A 17,045-nucleotide genomic window follows, 5' to 3' on the forward strand; every position below is an offset into this window, starting at 1 on the left:
AAACTTTGCACAAAGCAGAAGTTCTGATATATTCCAATAAGAACTTTTTATTGTGGTGTTCTCAACCAATCTTATCATTGTGCAAGAGGTACTATGTGATGCCCATAGATTCGTTGGATGGTATGTGCCATCTGAAGGCACACTGTGATATAGATGGAAGTTTGTAAGAAGTGTGTAAGGTATCTCATTTTGTTCTGAAGTATGGGGTTTGTGTGAACCATTATGTCATTTTGGGTTTGTGGGTTTGTGCGTAACATTGAGAAAATGTTTTAAGTGTTTGGGAAAAACAAACTTTTATTAAAATTGAAAAAGTTAAATCCTGCCAAACTTATTTGTAGAAATAGAACATTTTGACAATACATAATGGCCGTATCGTGTTGTTCTGTTGTTGAAGTACAGAGTTCCCATGCTATAGCATAAAAACAATGATGAACTAGTCTGTAGAGTATGAACAAGGGACTACAGAAATTTCCATTTGAATCTAGAGCACAATCTTACAGCGGACTTGTCACACTTTATTAATGTACACATGGAATAAGCAACTACTTATTCCAACACTTAATCATCTTAAATAAGATTAAATTTCCAAAACACATTTTTGTTTTGTTTGACCAAGCCTACTGCAACAGTGATTGATGACTGAGGCTTCATAGTTTTATGGTGCATGTTATATTGCAAAAAAGTTAAACAGTAAAGCAACAAAAAGTATCATGAGTGGAGGACAATTGTTACCCCAATGCCCTTTTAATTAGAGGACCATCTGTTTTCCTGAATACAGAGCATCACTCCAAAAATTAGGGAAAATATACTGAGAAACCGTTAAATTAAAAAAAAAAACTCTGAAGAAACAAATTCCTAGATGAGAAAGTGTGTGTGCATCTTCATCCCAATTGCATCAGATTTGTTTTTTAAATCAGGTTCAGATATAATAGTTTCAATGACAAACCACTTTGTCACTTAGCGGAGACCCTCCCCCCTCCATGCAGGCTCTCTGTAGACAAACATATACCAATCTGTGATCTTCAGTCACCAATCAGGGTGCAGAGTACCAGCCTTGCGTTGCTCGCAGAGTAGTCCGAGCCCCCAGCCACCCAGAGGTGTCAAATCTCCAGGACCCTCATTCACTGGCCTCCTCCTCTCCCTCTAAGCTTTCCAGCACCCCAGTCATCACCATAGACTTCTTCATCTTCTTTGGCACATCTAGAGAAAGCAGTGATGCAGGCAGAATTAAAATAATATAAATGAATAATTCATACAAATTTAAATTTAAAAGTACTTTATAGATGCTTTTCTCCAAAGAGACATACAAGTGAGGCAAATAGGACATCACAAACATATAGCTGTCAAGGAGTCACTAGGCAAGGCTGAGCTTCCAGTGAATGTCCAGGTAAAGTATAAGTGGTATTAGAGCGAGAGCTACACTACATTTTCCAAAAAAAGCAGGAACCTAAGAAGATAAATAAAAAGGGGGACTCTCTCGACAGCAATCTTGGGACAGCCCTGTCACTTTCTCCGTCCGTCTTATTACTCCTCCCACATTCACCAACCTGTACAAGTTCCATATGTACTGGATTGATCAACTGGAGATATGAAAAGCAATAAATGTGTTTACCTGAATGTTCTGAGTCTTGGTTGAGGAATGCAATTTTGAAACTACACCTATTTATTAATTGCACATTCCACTTACAAGCCAATGTGCAAAATATTTCCACACCAATTAGATGGTTACCTATATTTCTTTATTTTAAAATGCCATTTATTTTATTAATATGTGCCTATTTATATTTATTCCTCATTTGCACTATGACCAACATATTCCATGACATGACAGTAAGAACTATAGATAACATACTAATGGCATAGGTGGAGCCCTCACAGGCTCGATGTGCACAATTTAGGTTAATATTCACAAGGAAATACTAAAGTGAGCTCATGAAATTCCTGTTTGCTATTTCGAGCTCTCAAATGAATTTTAAATTGTTCTTGCATAAAGAAAACATGACAGCAAAGACAAAAGACTGGAGTGAAGTGAAGGAATACTATGAGTTTTACGGTAGTAAATTTATTTCCTGAAATGTTTGTAATTATGTTCCATCCACTTTCCAAACCGCTTATCCTTTTTGGTAGCGGGGAGTCCGGAGCAATGGGCACGAGGCAGGGAACAACCCAGGATGGGAGGCCAGCCCATCGCAAGGCACACTGACACACCAGTCACTCACATGCACTCCTACGGGCACTCCACCAGTTAGCCTCAGCATGTCTTTGGACTGTGGGGAACATGCAAACTCCACAAACATGTAACCCAGGCGGAGACTCGAATCCAGGTTCCAGAGGTGTGAGGCAACAGTGCTAACCACTGCACCACCATACCAGGCATTATGGCATCTAACTCAATAGCGTGCATGGTAAAAAGCAATATATCCGTACATCTCTGAGCCATACATCTTAATAATAATCCATAATATGCCTCTCATTGCAAATTTCTCCTAAACATTTTTAATGGGCAAAACCTACACTTTGTGGTCATTTAGTTACCATTACATATTTACATATAATGCAAAAGTGTCATACAATAGTTTTTTCTTTAATTAACTGGCTTTTCCTTTTAATAACACAACAAAAACATCATTGGAGTGCAAAAACATAGCTATAGTTTCCCCAAGAATTAAATCGCATTAAATCAGCCTTTTCAAAATCTCACCCTCAGTATGTCATTGTGTCTGGCTAACTGGAGACACACGCCTTTGTCTATCAAACTACTAATCCTCAGTATAGTTGCCACTTTTATTTTAAGGAACAAGTGAGGCTACCCGTCACCTCTCTGCGGGTCCATGAGAATAGCATTTGCTGCCCACAAATCAACAAGGAACACTGGTGAACAAGTAAGTGCATCTTGCCCGATGGCTGAACTCACGTTTCAAATGGTTAATCACTCTCATTTTCACACACACACACACACACACACCAATAAATACATATACACAAAGTACTGGAACACCTGGCCATTATACCTACAGGAACTTTTATTACATCCCATTCTAAATCCATAGGCATCAAAACAGAGTTGGCCTCCCCCTTTGTAGCTGTAATAACTGGCACTCTTCTAAGAAGGCTTTCCATAATATTTTGGAGTGTATCTCTGGGAATTTTTGCCTATTCATCCAGAAGAACATTTATGAGGTCAAGCACTGATGTTGGACATGAAGGCCTGGCTCAATCGCCGTTCTAGTTCATCGCAATGGTGTTTGATGGGGTTGAGGTCAGGGCTCTCTGTGGGCCAGACAAGTTCTTCCACACCAAACTCACACAATCATGTTTTTATGGACCTTGCATTGGGGTATAATCATGCTGAAACAGAAAAGGGCCTTCCCCAAACTATTCCCACAAAGTTGGAAGCATAGAATTGTCCAAAATGAGTTTCATTCACTGGAACTAAGGGGCCTAGCCCAACCCCTGATAAACAAGCCATACCATTACCCCTCCACTACCAAACTTTATAGTTGGCACAAAGCAGTCAGACAGGTAATGTTCTCCTGACATCTGTCAAACCCAGACTTACAAATCAAACTGCCAGACAGAAACGCATGATTCATCACTCCACAGAACACGTTTTCGCTGCTCCAGAGTCCAGTGCTGGAGTGCTTTACATTACTTCATTCAACACTTGGCATTATGCTTGGTGATGTGAGGACTGCATGCAGTTGTTTGGCTATGAAAACCCCGAAGCTCCCGGCACACAGTTTTTGTGCTGGGGTTTATGCCAGAGTTAAAAGTTTGGAATTCTACAGTTACTGAGTCAACTGAGCATTAGTGACTTTTATGTACCATGCGCCTCAGCACTCAGCGACCCCTCTCTGTTACTTTACGTAGACTTCATGGCCGAGTTTCTGTAGTTCGTAAATGCTTGCACTTTGCAAAAATACCACTTACAGTTGACCATGGAATGTATAGCAGGGAATACATTTCACAAACTGACTTTTTGCAAAGGTGGCATCCTATGATAGCACCACACTTGAATTCACCGAGCTCTTCAGAACGACCCATTCTTTCACAAAATTTGTAAACTTGACTAGGTGCTTGATTTTCCATACCTGTGGCAATGGGTCTGAAGAAAACACCAAAATTCAATGATGAAGATGTTTGTGTTAATACCTTTGTCTATATAATGTGTATATATACACACACACACACACACACACACACACACACACACACACACACACACACACACCTGCCATACCATATCATACCATACCATACCAACTTTATTTATAAAGCACTTTAAAACAACCACACAGGACCAAAATGCTGTACAGAGAATTTAAAATGGAACAGTTAAAATTATGTAAATAACAGTTCATAAAATAGGCACATACAAAATAAGATGATATATCATCAAATAAAATAAACTAAAATCAACATCTCACAAGGGGTCGAAAGCCAACAAAGAGATGGGTTTTCAGGCGGGATTTAAAGACAGACAGAGAAGGGGCCTGTCTAACATGCAAGGGCAGATCATTCCGCATTCTGGGAGCTACAGCAGTGAAAGTGCGATCTCCTCTATGCTTACACTTAGTTATAGGCACAATCAGGAGTAGCTGGCCAGTTAACCTGAGAGACCGGGAGAGTATGTAAGGGTGTAACAGCTCAAAGAGGTAGGAAGGGGCAAGACCATTAACAGCCTTAAAAGCAAATAAAAGAATTTTAAAATGAATTCTAAAATGTACAGGCAACCAGTGGAGCATGGATAAAACAGGCAAAATGTGCTCTTATTTCCATGTGCCAGTTAGAACAGCATTTTGCACCCTTTGAAGCGGAGTAATATAGGAGGCACCTCCTCCTACATAAAGCGCATTGCAGTAATTGAACCAAGTGGTAATAAAGGCACTCAAAATGCTGCTTAGAAAGAATTGGCCTAATTTTAGCCAACTTCATCAACTCTAAAAAGCTAGATTTGACCACAGCCCTGATTTGGCAATCAAACCTAAGGTCAACATCTGCCTTGACCTCCAGATTACTGACAATTGGCTTAATATATTGTGCCAAAGAGTCCAAGTCTTGGTTGGGGGTCTCAATGGAGCTACTAAAAACCATCACCTCTGTCTTATCATCATTACATTTTAAGAAATTATGAGACAGCCAGGACTTAATGTCTTCAAGATACTTTAGTAATGGCAATATAGAATGACAGTCTTTTTTATTTAAAGGGACATAGATCTGGCAGTCGTCTGCGTAGCAATGAAAAGCTATGTCATGCTTACTAAGTATGGATCCAAATGGGAGATGATATAAAAGAAAAAGCAAGGGACCTAAAACTGAGCCCTGTGGGACCCCAAAGAGGAGGGAAGCAGAGGAGGACACATGGTCACCCAAGCTGACACAGAAAGTTCGATCCACCAAATATGACTTGAACCACTCCAGACCTAAACTCCTGATGCCCACCCACTGCTCCAAACGGGAGAGTAAAATAGCATGATCCACTGTATCGAAAGTCACAGTCAAGTATAAAAGTATAAGAATAACACAGTCTGCGGAGTCTGTGGCTAAAAATATGTCATTAAAATCTTTTAGAAGGGCTGATTCGGTTTAAAACCAGACTGAAGAACATGTAAAATATTTAGCTCTTCCAGAAAGGCCATTAGTTGACTGTAAACTATCTTTTCAAGACTTTTTGCAAGAAAAGGCAGTTTAGAGATAGACCAGTAATGATTAAGAACTGCAGGGCCAAGAACGGGTTTGTTAATAAGAGCCTGGACAACTGTATGTTTAAAATCTTTAGGGACTACACCCAAAGATTGACTACTATTTACTAGTTTAAGAACCCAAGGCCCCACAGTGGGGAAAATCTCCTGATCTTTGTGGGGACCGTCCATTCATTTCTATGGGCAAAACCCTAATCCCAACAACAATGACAACAATTAATCCCTACCCAGCCCTAACGTTAACCTTAAGTAACCAAACAAAACACAAGACTTTTGGCATGTCTTAGTTTTTTGACTGTAGTCACAGATTGTTATTAAACTGAGCTTCCTTTATGTGGACCAAAAATGGTCTCCACAACATCAACACACACACACACATATACAAAGCTTGGGTTCACACTATTTATCTGGCACCCCTGGAGCAGATAGTGTGACTAGTCTTAATGTAATCAGATTCACCTGCTCTCTGCCTTCTTTTATGTGCCACCACTGACTTGAACTAGGCTTAAGTGATGTGATTAAATTTCACCACAATACATTTAGCTGGGGGGAGGAGGGCTCACCTGCAAATTTTGCATAAAATACTGAAAATACTATTATTAAAATCTTAGCTTACACACTCTCCACCTCTCTAAAAATGACCAAATGAAATTCCTCCATGACAAGCTTTGCTGAGTTCCATACAATGAATTTTGCTGACCAGCTGCCAGAGTGCTAAGGATAAAATTTGTCAAGTAGGGAGACTGGCAATGAAAAAAAATAATATAGACATTATTATATATTTTATATAACGTTCAGAAAACTCTGTGCCCCAGAGTTTGAAAATTTCTGTTCTGTACAATGCTTCTGGGAAGTTTGCACAAAGGTTCACAGAACACATTTAGATGGCAGTTATGTTCACCAGAATTCAGCGGCAGCCTTCGTTTTCACCCTCTGCTGCCCTCGCTTGTGTAGTTCCAGATTTGGGTTGGTTGAGGGTCCATCACAGGGAAGATTTTAAGGTGCAAATTTTTATTCACATAATGTTTTTGAGAAGTGCCAATAAGATCTAAGATCCAAAAGAGTAATAACAAAAGACAGAGTGATCCTCATGCTCTTGGCTGTCACTAAGCAATGTTTCAATGTCATTTGTCTCATAATTTGATCACTTACAGTTCATCACCCGATAATGTGACAAACAATTTGGTCTCCAGGGCCGCTTTTAGCTGTAGTTTTGTTCGGCTATAACGGACATGCAGGCTCCGCCTACAGGGCGTGTGATATCGTGTGCAGATGCGTGTGATATCGTGTGCAGATATGTGGTCGGGATTATTAATAGTCACGTTTTATAAATAGGCATTGCGTAACAGCAGGCAACACTGATTGGTCTGTGTGGCTGTCCATCATCAGGCACGCTGTGAGTCGGCAGACGACACTCACAGCTGGAGGGATGCAGTAAGCAATGAAGTCAAGGTTACTACTGTACCGTACATGTATAACCACATATATACTTCCAACAGTCAGGTAAAGTTGGATTACTACATATTCAATATAATAATCTTTACCTCAAGTGTGTCTGCTGGGGCGTGGCATGAGTAAATGGTGTCCTACATACAGCAACTCCGGATATAATGGACTTTGGATATAACGGACTGTTGTGCCAGAAAACTTAAAGTCCGTTATAACAGGATTGTACTGTACTGTGTTTACAAGACTTAGTGTCTTCTATAGCTGTTGTTACCTTCCTTTGTTACCACAAAGTGCTACTGCTTCATTTCTAGGGCAATTTGCTTGAAAATGAAACCAGGAGTAAATCATCATCCTTATATTTTTTATGCAAAACAGTAATATGATCAATCAAATACTTTTCGACTTATCACATTCACAAGGTCAAATGTCTGCTTTCATTCTTCCTTGTACAGCCACTTAGCAGTGTTGCTTCAATTTTGGTGAGAAAGATTAGTCCATACCTCTGAATGCCTCTGAAAAGTTAGAAAACGACCCAGAAAATAATTCATGAGTTATCATCTTAACAAGCAAAGCATCTGTGGTGGTGGCAGACTGGGTCCCAAAAACACATGTATTCCCCATCTAGGGAATATAATTTTTCAAATCAGCAGGAAGGGAAACGAAATATATAGCGTATATAAAAAGTATACACACTTCTGTTAAAATGCCAGTGATGCAAAATAATGAGACCACAATAAAACTTTTAAAAACCTCTACCAACATTAATGTATCAGGGTGGGGGCCATTCTGGAATGCAATTATCAGTTCCAATCCAAATTAAGAAATGGAATTGGGGCTGGAATTTAAATCTCCTCAAAAACATTTGATTGGGGAAAAAACTATGGGGAACAGAAGTGGAATTGAGTTTTAGGAAGATTTAAATTCCAACTCTAGTTCCATTTCCTGATTTGGACTGGAATTGATTAATGCATTCCAGAAAGGCCGCAACCCTCTCCTGTAAAATTCAAACGCAAAACAAACAAAACAGTTGGGGGGAAAATATAAAAAATTAATGTTACAATAAGCTGGTTGCATAAGTGTGCACACCCGTAAGCTAATACTTTGTTGACGCTCCTTTTGATTTAATTACAGCCTTCAATCTCTTTGGGTAGGAGTCCATCATAATGCCACATCTTAACGTGGAAATATTTGCCCACTCTTCTTTGGAAAAGTGCTCCAAATCTGACAGATTGTGAGGGCATCTCTTGTGCACAGCCCTCTTCAGGTCCCCCCACATATTTTCATTTGAATTTAGGTCTGGACTCTGCCTGGGCCATTACAAAACTTTAATTTTGTTCTGGGGAAGCCATTCTTCTGTTGATTTGGATGCATGATTGGGGACATTGTCATGGTCTTATCACAAAAAAACTGGCATTTTAATAGGGATGTGTACACTTTTTATATCCACTGTGTGTATGTGTATAAATATTGTATATATATATGTATGTATATATGTATATCTAAGCCCCTTTGTATATATTGCTAGGCAGGGGTGCCCAATACATTGATCACAATCTACTGGTCGATCGCAAAAGGTATAGTGGCTAGATCGCATGGCATAGAAAACAGAGGATGGATGAAGTGTTCAACCGCTCCTGCTGCCACAAAACTCCAGCAAGCGATCGAGTCGCTTTTCGGACTGTTCATAAAAAGTACGACATTAACTTCCCTCCGAAAAGCGAGCTAAGAAAGAGAAAGGTGAAGGAACTAAAATACCAGTTCAATTAAAAAATGCTTTATTTTAAAGGGAAAATAAATAATAATAATAACAATAATAATAACAATAATAATAATAATAATAATAATAAATAATAATTCTAGTTATATCTATAAATAAATATATGTTTTGCATTTCTATAGTAGGTAGATCATTCTGGTTTGGTCATTTATAAGTAGCTCGCAAACTGAAAAAGTGTGGGACCCCTGTTGTACGGTATATAAATGTGCTTACTCTTGAGTCTGATAAAACAGACTGCAGTCCTTCTAAAAACAGATTATGCAATTACTTGACAAAATGTAAAAAAACTTTGTAGCGCTAAGTAGTTTGTTACCTCATACTTAAGATCATTGATTGATGAGTGTTTCTCAAAACTAAAGTATCTTGTAACCTCATTCATGAATTAATTAGTGATCCACCCCACTTCTTTCTTTATTTGAACTTTTGCCTACTATTCTCTCACAGACACACAGATGTCACCCAAAAGGAATCATAAAAACAAACTGAAAAAAAGATGTGGCAATGATGATTATTACAATAAATTAAGTAGTACTAACCCTTTCAGGTAATGATGATTTATCATGTCTCTATTTTCTTAGCCTTACAAACTTCTTACCCTCAAAAATGAACAAGCCCTGAGCTGGAACCACTGATCAGAACATACTCATCAGTATACAAAAGCCTGAATAGGAAACTGGGTTGCAGCAGCAGTTAAAGTAAGATCTGGGGAAGCAAAATACTCACGTTCATCATTGGAGGTAAAGCGTCACTAAGTTAAACCATTTACTGTACATTTACTGATCAAGTAGTTAAAAATTCTGTACATGCAAACCCATCCTCTCATTAAATACAAATTTAAAGGGTTACTCAGGGATACTAAAGTCAAAGCCTGAACAAGTATTACCACGCATTTTTAAACCACAAGTTACAGCAATATTATACACTTATCTAGGGCATCTCAAACTACAAAAAGTGGCAGGCATGTTAAGGCCCATGAATGGATGCAAAACTGCATGGTTCTGGTAACAAAACTCCATGACAACCTCTCTCCCCCCTGACAATCTCCCTTTCCGAAAACGATGATCTCACCACCACAATCATGGTGAATTTAAGTAGTAAGACAAGCATGGCTCCACAAGCACAAAGAACCTGGCATACCTCATATACACAATGAATAAGAATTCCTCCAAAATTGAGTAAATACATACACAAAGCAGTCAAACAAAAATAAAGGGCTTTGCTGGAGGAGCAGACATATAGGAAGCGTTTTCCTCATTGCACTCCTGCTTGAGTTATACAGACTAGACCTACAGTACTGGGTCAGCAGGACAAACTGATGCCTTTTTTGTCTGTGAAATCAATAAGCAATAATTAGGTTTGATTTTCCCTTTCAGTGTTCGACCAGCTCCTCTGTGGCCTCATCCCATTCGTCAGCAGTAATGAGTAGTAGCACAATGACCACAATAGAGATGGGAAATTGAATTTGAAAAACAGTAATAGGCAGCGTCTTGAACCAGAGTGACAGGCAGAAGCGCGCAGCCAGTGAATCCCAGCCATCATTAACACCAACAATGGAGTTTGGAGGGGGTGGGGCTGATGTGCAGGGTGCCAATTTATCTTCAATCATTTATCCTTCCACATTGGCTCACATAGAACCACCAACGAAGAGCTGCAGTGATTTTGAGGCCAGGAATCATAACCAGTAAATGTCAGTCAGGACGAGTGTAACCAGAACTGGACAAGTGATATAAAGCAGATGAATCACAAATATACAGGTGATGTGGACAGTCTGTCACTACATACAGGACACCAAACTAATGGGTAAGACTGCAGGGGGGAATCTGGAAATACAAGATGAACGCATCATATCACACAACATAACTGGCTTTAGTGGAAATGGGACTCAGCCCGACCCGTCAAAACCCAGCCCCGCACGGAATGGCTGTCCCAGGCAGCCTTTTTGAGTCTTTCATCTTTCCATCACTCCCTCAGTTCATCCCTCTCAGTGACAAGTAGGGCCAGCTGTATCAGAGTGTGGAGATGGACTCAGAGGGCATCGATCGCCCAGCAGGAAACGCTGAAGAGGGAAAGCACAGCACCGGCAGATTGATTGAGGAGGGAGCCTCCGGACAGCTAAAGATCTCTCTAAACAAACATGTAGAGAGGCGATCAATTGGCAGTGCAAACCCGCACGTTCATGCAGCTCTGGAAGTGCCATTATGATGACAGAGCTCTACATACTCACTGTCACCAAAAAACGCACAGTACACAGCCAATAAGTGAGCACGTGTTATCACGCACAGAATGTCCAAGAGGGTACAGCTAATGCATGGGGATGGCATGGGTGACAACAGTGTATGACGTAACAATAGGGCTACATGATCAGGAAATAATCTCGTGCAGCATTGATATTGGTACACACTGCAGATGGAGTCAGTACTCACTAAAGATGGAGTCAGTACTCAAACTCCATATGCATGCAGAGCTGGAGGTGGGACCCAGGCTGACACCCCTGGAGGCTCCGTGAGCCACCATGCAAATTAATATTAGTCTGCATCACTTCCACCATTATTGTGTTGAACTATTTAACTGAATTGTTTATTCATTTTATTAAACAACTGGGGGGCGGCATGCTGGTGCAGTGGTTATCACTGTTGCCTCACCTCCTTCGAGTCTCCGCCTGGGTTACATGTGTGTGTGGAGTTTGCATGTTCTCCTCTTGTCGTCGTGGGGTTTCCTCCGGGTACTCCGGTTTCCCCCCACAGTCCAAAAACATGCTGAGGCTAATTGGAGTTGCTAAATTGCCCATAGGTGTGCATGTGTGAGTGACTGGTGTGTGAGTGTGCCCTGCGATGGGCTGGCCCCCCATCCTGGGTTGTTCCCTACCTCGTGCCCATTGTTTCCGGGATAGGCTCCAGACCCCCCGCGACCCAGTAGGATAAGCAGTTTGGAAAATGGATGGATGGATTAAACAACTGAATCACTCATTTTAATACAGGCATCATAGGAGTTCTCTCTACCACTGCAGATTAAATAAATTGGGGAAAAAGCAGTTTCTTTAAATCAAAGCATTAACAGCAAAAAAACAGCATACTGTATAGAGCAGGTACCAAGGAACATCTTTCACCATCTTCACTTTGGCTACGCGACTCTCAGACCCTGAGCAGTGTTATCTCCAGAAAAAACACAACATTCACAAGTACTGGATTTTAAGCTCAAAATCGCTACCAATTAAGTTGACAGCCTTATATAAAGGGCTGATACCCCGCCTGACCACGTCTGCAGTAACTGTGTAATTAATAATGGTCTGGGATCACATGTTTGGTAATGAAGGAAAAATATTCAGCGTTGAGTGCTGTGCCTCTCAAATGGCCTGTAGGTTGTGTTGTGCAGATGTTGACACCTTCTTCTGCAGTAAGGAAGGTGCTACATTCATAGCCATGCACTGGGAAATGTACCCAAACCTGACGAACATTTGGGATGGGAGTGGAATGTGTTTTTTAAAACCATGTACACGTTTTGTGGTGCTGTTTGAAATATGGGTTCAGAAGTGTGAAGCTGTACCCTACAACAGGCACAATGGCAGAGCACGTATCACAAAAGACATGCACCACCAACACGCCGCCCTTAAGATAGACCTACCAAAGAAAGTTCCCTTTCAAAACTTCCCTACTTTTCCTTACCTGTTCTTAGAGGAAACCCTTTGTTTATCAACAATGTAGTTCCTTCCTAAGCCAAAGCTGCCACCTTTGGTAAATACTGAGGAGTGGTTGGCATTTAAGCATTTGTGTAAGCGTGTGTGATCTAATGCTTGTAAGCGTGATGCACATGACACAATCTGCAACAATAAAATGTCTGTGATCATGCCATGTGTGTAGTAATCTGCTGTGATGAAATGCTTGTGAGTGTGACACAGGAAACATAGCACCCAGGGAAGGCCTCTCACCGTGGAAGTGCTGGGCAGTCTTCCTGCGCAGTGTCTCCAGTGTCTCTTCGGTGTCTGCCCACTCCAGCACCAGACGGCGGCCATACAAGTGTGTGCTGTGACAGAGCGTGGTGAAGGCTTTCTGTTGGGGGGGGGCACAGCAGGAGATTAGAACGTCACACACAGAGACACGCACGTGTTGCTTTAGTATTAGTTCTCAATTAAGCCTTTTCTTCAAAGCTAAAACCATTACAACTGATTTGAGAAGAATAAAAATAATTAGCAAAATGAAAGACTGACAGTCACACATGCAACCGCATACACACACATACACACAGGCACATGCATACACACACACGTAGGGTACGTATTCCTATCCTTATGGGGCCCGCTCATTCACTTGTATGGGAAAAATGCTAACGCTAACTATGACAACCTTAACCCCCACCCTGCCCTAACCATAACCATAAGTAACCAAGCAAAATACAAGAGTTGTTGCATTTTTAGTTTTCCCATAGCTGTCACCGATTTTTATAAAATGGAGTTTTCCCTTATGGGGACCAGGAAACCCCCATAAGGGAAAAAAATGGATATTTATCACGTTATGGGGACATTACGTGTGTCTTCCATAAGGATTGGTGTACCCGCTCTCACACTCTCTCACACACACACACACACACACACACACACACACACACACACACACACGTACACACGCGCGCACACAGGTAAGCAAGTACCTAGTTTACATCACATGCTTCCTTCCTGGAAACAAGTCATTAAACCCCCCACCCCAGTTCTCATTCCTCTGACCCTGCTGCCTGTGCCCAAAGCGGTGGGGGGGTGTATGGTTGCCAGGTGCAAATCCGACTGCATGACGCATGCAGACGAGCATCTATTTGGTGCCACTTTACTTAAAGAAAACAGCAATTAGCCACCTAAACTGCTGGCTGTTTATTTAACCTGACAGTGCCGCGCGCTAATGGGGGGGGGGGGTCCTTTGACAAGGTGCAAATGCAGCATGCCGAAACAGCTGTTTGCAGCTGCCACAAGATTCTGCTGATGTACAAACGGAGTAATAAATCACACCAGTGACTGCTGTTGGTCTTGTCAAAGAGTGTTTATTGACAGGCTTCGACCAGTCCGCAGATTGATAGGCCAAGGCGGATGCTGTCCTGTGACACTGCGCAAGGCAGGGAAAGTGCCCTCGGGTAAGTACACTGCCTGACTACGAGTGGACTCGCCCACCGCAGGTCTGCAGGACAAACAGCATGGCTGCATGAATGATTAGCTCCATGTTAGGAACATACAAACAAGCCGAGCCACTTTGCACCCTCCTCCCGTATTACTGCAGGCTAACAGTGCATCAATACCACAGTGCAGACTTTGTTTAGGGCTGGGCAATATCCAAAAAAATATGCAATATTGAAAAATACAGATACAAAATTGATTCATCCAACATCTCCTCCCCTACCACACATACACATGTACTTATCAAAATGGGGGCCTTCCATTCATTCCTATGGGCAAAACCCTAACCCAACAATGACACCCTTAACCCCTACCGAGCCCTAACCGTAACCCTAAGTAACCAAACAAAATACAAGACTTTTGGCATTTTTACTTTTTTGATTGCATTCACACGTTTTTATAAAACTGAGCTTATATGAGGTCAATGTCCCTAAAAGTAAGGAAGTTTCAGGTGATCTATGCAAACCAACACACACAAAGACCTGTACTCATATCCTTGTGGGGACCGTCCATTCATTTCTATGAGCAAAACCCTAATCCCAACTACAATGACAACCTTATCCCATACCCAACCCCTACCTAAAGTATTGTACTATATATCTGAAGGTAATGTATATCTGACTCGCACTCATGCACAGAGACAGACAGACAGACACACACACACGGGACCAAGTGGGGCACTTGAATTTTCTTATTTGAAAGAAAAATGCAAAACCATGACAAAACAAATTTCAGATAAATCGCTAAACAGTTGGCTTTAAAACTTGCCAAGCATGAGGGTTGCCGTTTAGCAATGCTGATCCTTATTTTTTAGCCTCTGTGGAAAACAATTGATCGGCAGGCAAAATTTACTTATGATTTAAAACATATCATGGACCATCTAAAACCATATAAATCAGTGGTTCACAAAATTACGGCAATTACGGCATCAGAAACATTTTTTAGAAGGCTGAACTGAAAGACAAATCATACATCTTTGTTATCTCTGTGTGGAGCTTAAAAGCCTTCTTTGCGGACAAAGGTGATAATTTCTGGTTATTCACTGTCAGATATCGACATCGGGAGACTTGTCTCAGTCAATTATCGATAATATCACCTAGCCCTAATACTGAGAGAAGCCTCAGTCCCTCTGTATTAATACCAAATCAATATTGTAAAACACTCCCATTTAAATATTATATTACTTTGAAATTAACAGGCCTCTTTATGCACTGAACTAACTGCAACAGCCTATAATACAATTCCAACATTAAACAAGTGGCAGGAAAAGATATGTGAGCCTTTAGGAGTTGCCTGGTGTTCTGCATTAATTGGTCATAAAAATGAATCTGATCTTTATCGTAGCAACTCACAGTATTGTTCTTTTACGTATTGAATACATCATTCAAACAATGAGTAGCTTGGAAGAAGCAGACTATGCGAACCTGTGGATTTCATTAAGAACTAGTTAACCCTCCTTTGGCACCAATAACCTCAAAAAAGTGCTTCTGTAGCTGCAGATCAGACCTGAAGGAATTTTTTTACCCTTCTTCCTTGCAGAACTGCGGTTCAGCTGAGCCACATCATCTTTTTGGGTTAAATTCTAAGCTCTAACAGAACCACTGCGAAAGGCAGGTTTTCTTTCTCAAGCCACTCTGCAGTAGATTTACTTCCATGTTCTACCAGTATCCAGGTTCTAAGTTCTACTGAGCTTTGGCTGGCAGACAGCCAACCTCGTATTATTCTGCAGGATTCTTCAATAATCTAGGGAATTAAAATTTTCCCCTTAACGATGACAGGCCCTGAGGCAGCAAAGCAGCCCAAAATCATGATGCTCCCCTCCATTGTACTTCACTGCTGGGGTATTTTGATGTTGATGCCCTTCTTACAGCACATATAGTGCGGCATGTTCTTGCCAAACAATTCAGTTTCATTTGCACTGACAGTAACATTTTCCCAGTAGTAGTGTGAAGGTGTTCTTTGAAAAACTTTGTAAAAACAGGCAAGCAGCACTAATTTTGGAGAGAGGTGACTTCCTCCACTGTGTCCTGCCACAAACATGGTGCCTGTTCAATGTTTTGCATATGGTAGACTCATGCACAGAGATGTTAACCAGTTCCAATGACTTATTCAAGTCTTTAGCGGTACGATTTTTTATTTTTTTTTGAGTATTCTACTGCATTGTATCTTTGGAGTCATCTTGGCTGGGTGCCCACTTCCAGGCAGAGTAGCAACAGTACTAAATTGCCTGCATTTACAGAAAATATGTCTATTTGGGGACATTGAGATGACTTTCTAATTCTTTCCAACTTTATGCAAATCAACGCTTCTTGATCGTAGGCTTTCTGAGGTCAGTTTTTTTGTGTGACGTTTCACATCATCAGATGCTTCTTATGAACGGCAAATTCAGAATGTTTGACTGCAAGTCAGAGTGGGTGACTCAAATCTCACACACACTTACACTCTGTTCTACACACCCAACCAGATTACAATACAGACAGACAGTCTTTGGACATTACACACATGCTCTACACAACTATAAGCTTTACTTTACAAAGATATGATTCTATACACCTGCCCCAACACACATACATACTGCAAGCCACATAACCTGTCCCCTTCACACCCCCCCCCACATACACACACACACACACACACACACACACACACACACACACACACACACACACACACACACACTCTCTCTTTACATACTCATTGACAGCTGAGATCTCACACTTCCCAATAAATTTGAGTCCCCCTCCCACAAGATGATGAAATTAACACTTCCTCAGACTGAGTGTGTGTATACATATGTATAACTGTACAAGTGTGAAGCTGGACGAGGAGGGAATTGTGTGTGTGTGAGCGTGTGTGAGTGTACAGGACCGGGTGTCTTTGTGAGTGTGCACGAGCACGTGCAGCAACTCAGGACGCTGCCAGTTGACAAAGCAGGACCCCAGGAGATGTGTGATCTTGTAAT

The 17,045-nt window shown here is 41.1% G+C and overlaps 1 protein-coding gene across 2 annotated transcripts in view; it reads right to left on the bottom strand.

Moving 5' to 3' along the window:
• Window positions 1-276: 276 nt before the first annotated feature.
• rbm19 (RNA binding motif protein 19) overlaps window positions 277-17,045 on the bottom strand; it is a 40,853-nt gene continuing 24,084 nt past the window's right edge. For both annotated transcript variants that reach the window (XM_048995595.1, XM_048995586.1), the window contains 2 exons: window positions 12,854-12,974; window positions 277-1,200 (listed from right to left, as the gene is read on the bottom strand). In XM_048995595.1, the coding sequence (XP_048851552.1) occupies window positions 1,118-1,200; window positions 12,854-12,974 (204 nt within the window). In that variant the 3' untranslated portion in view covers window positions 277-1,117. The remainder of the gene's footprint in view (window positions 1,201-12,853; window positions 12,975-17,045) is intronic.

Source organism: Brienomyrus brachyistius, chromosome 2 (assembly GCF_023856365.1).
Source record: "Brienomyrus brachyistius isolate T26 chromosome 2, BBRACH_0.4, whole genome shotgun sequence".
NCBI classification, from domain to species: Eukaryota; Metazoa; Chordata; class Actinopteri; order Osteoglossiformes; family Mormyridae; genus Brienomyrus; species Brienomyrus brachyistius.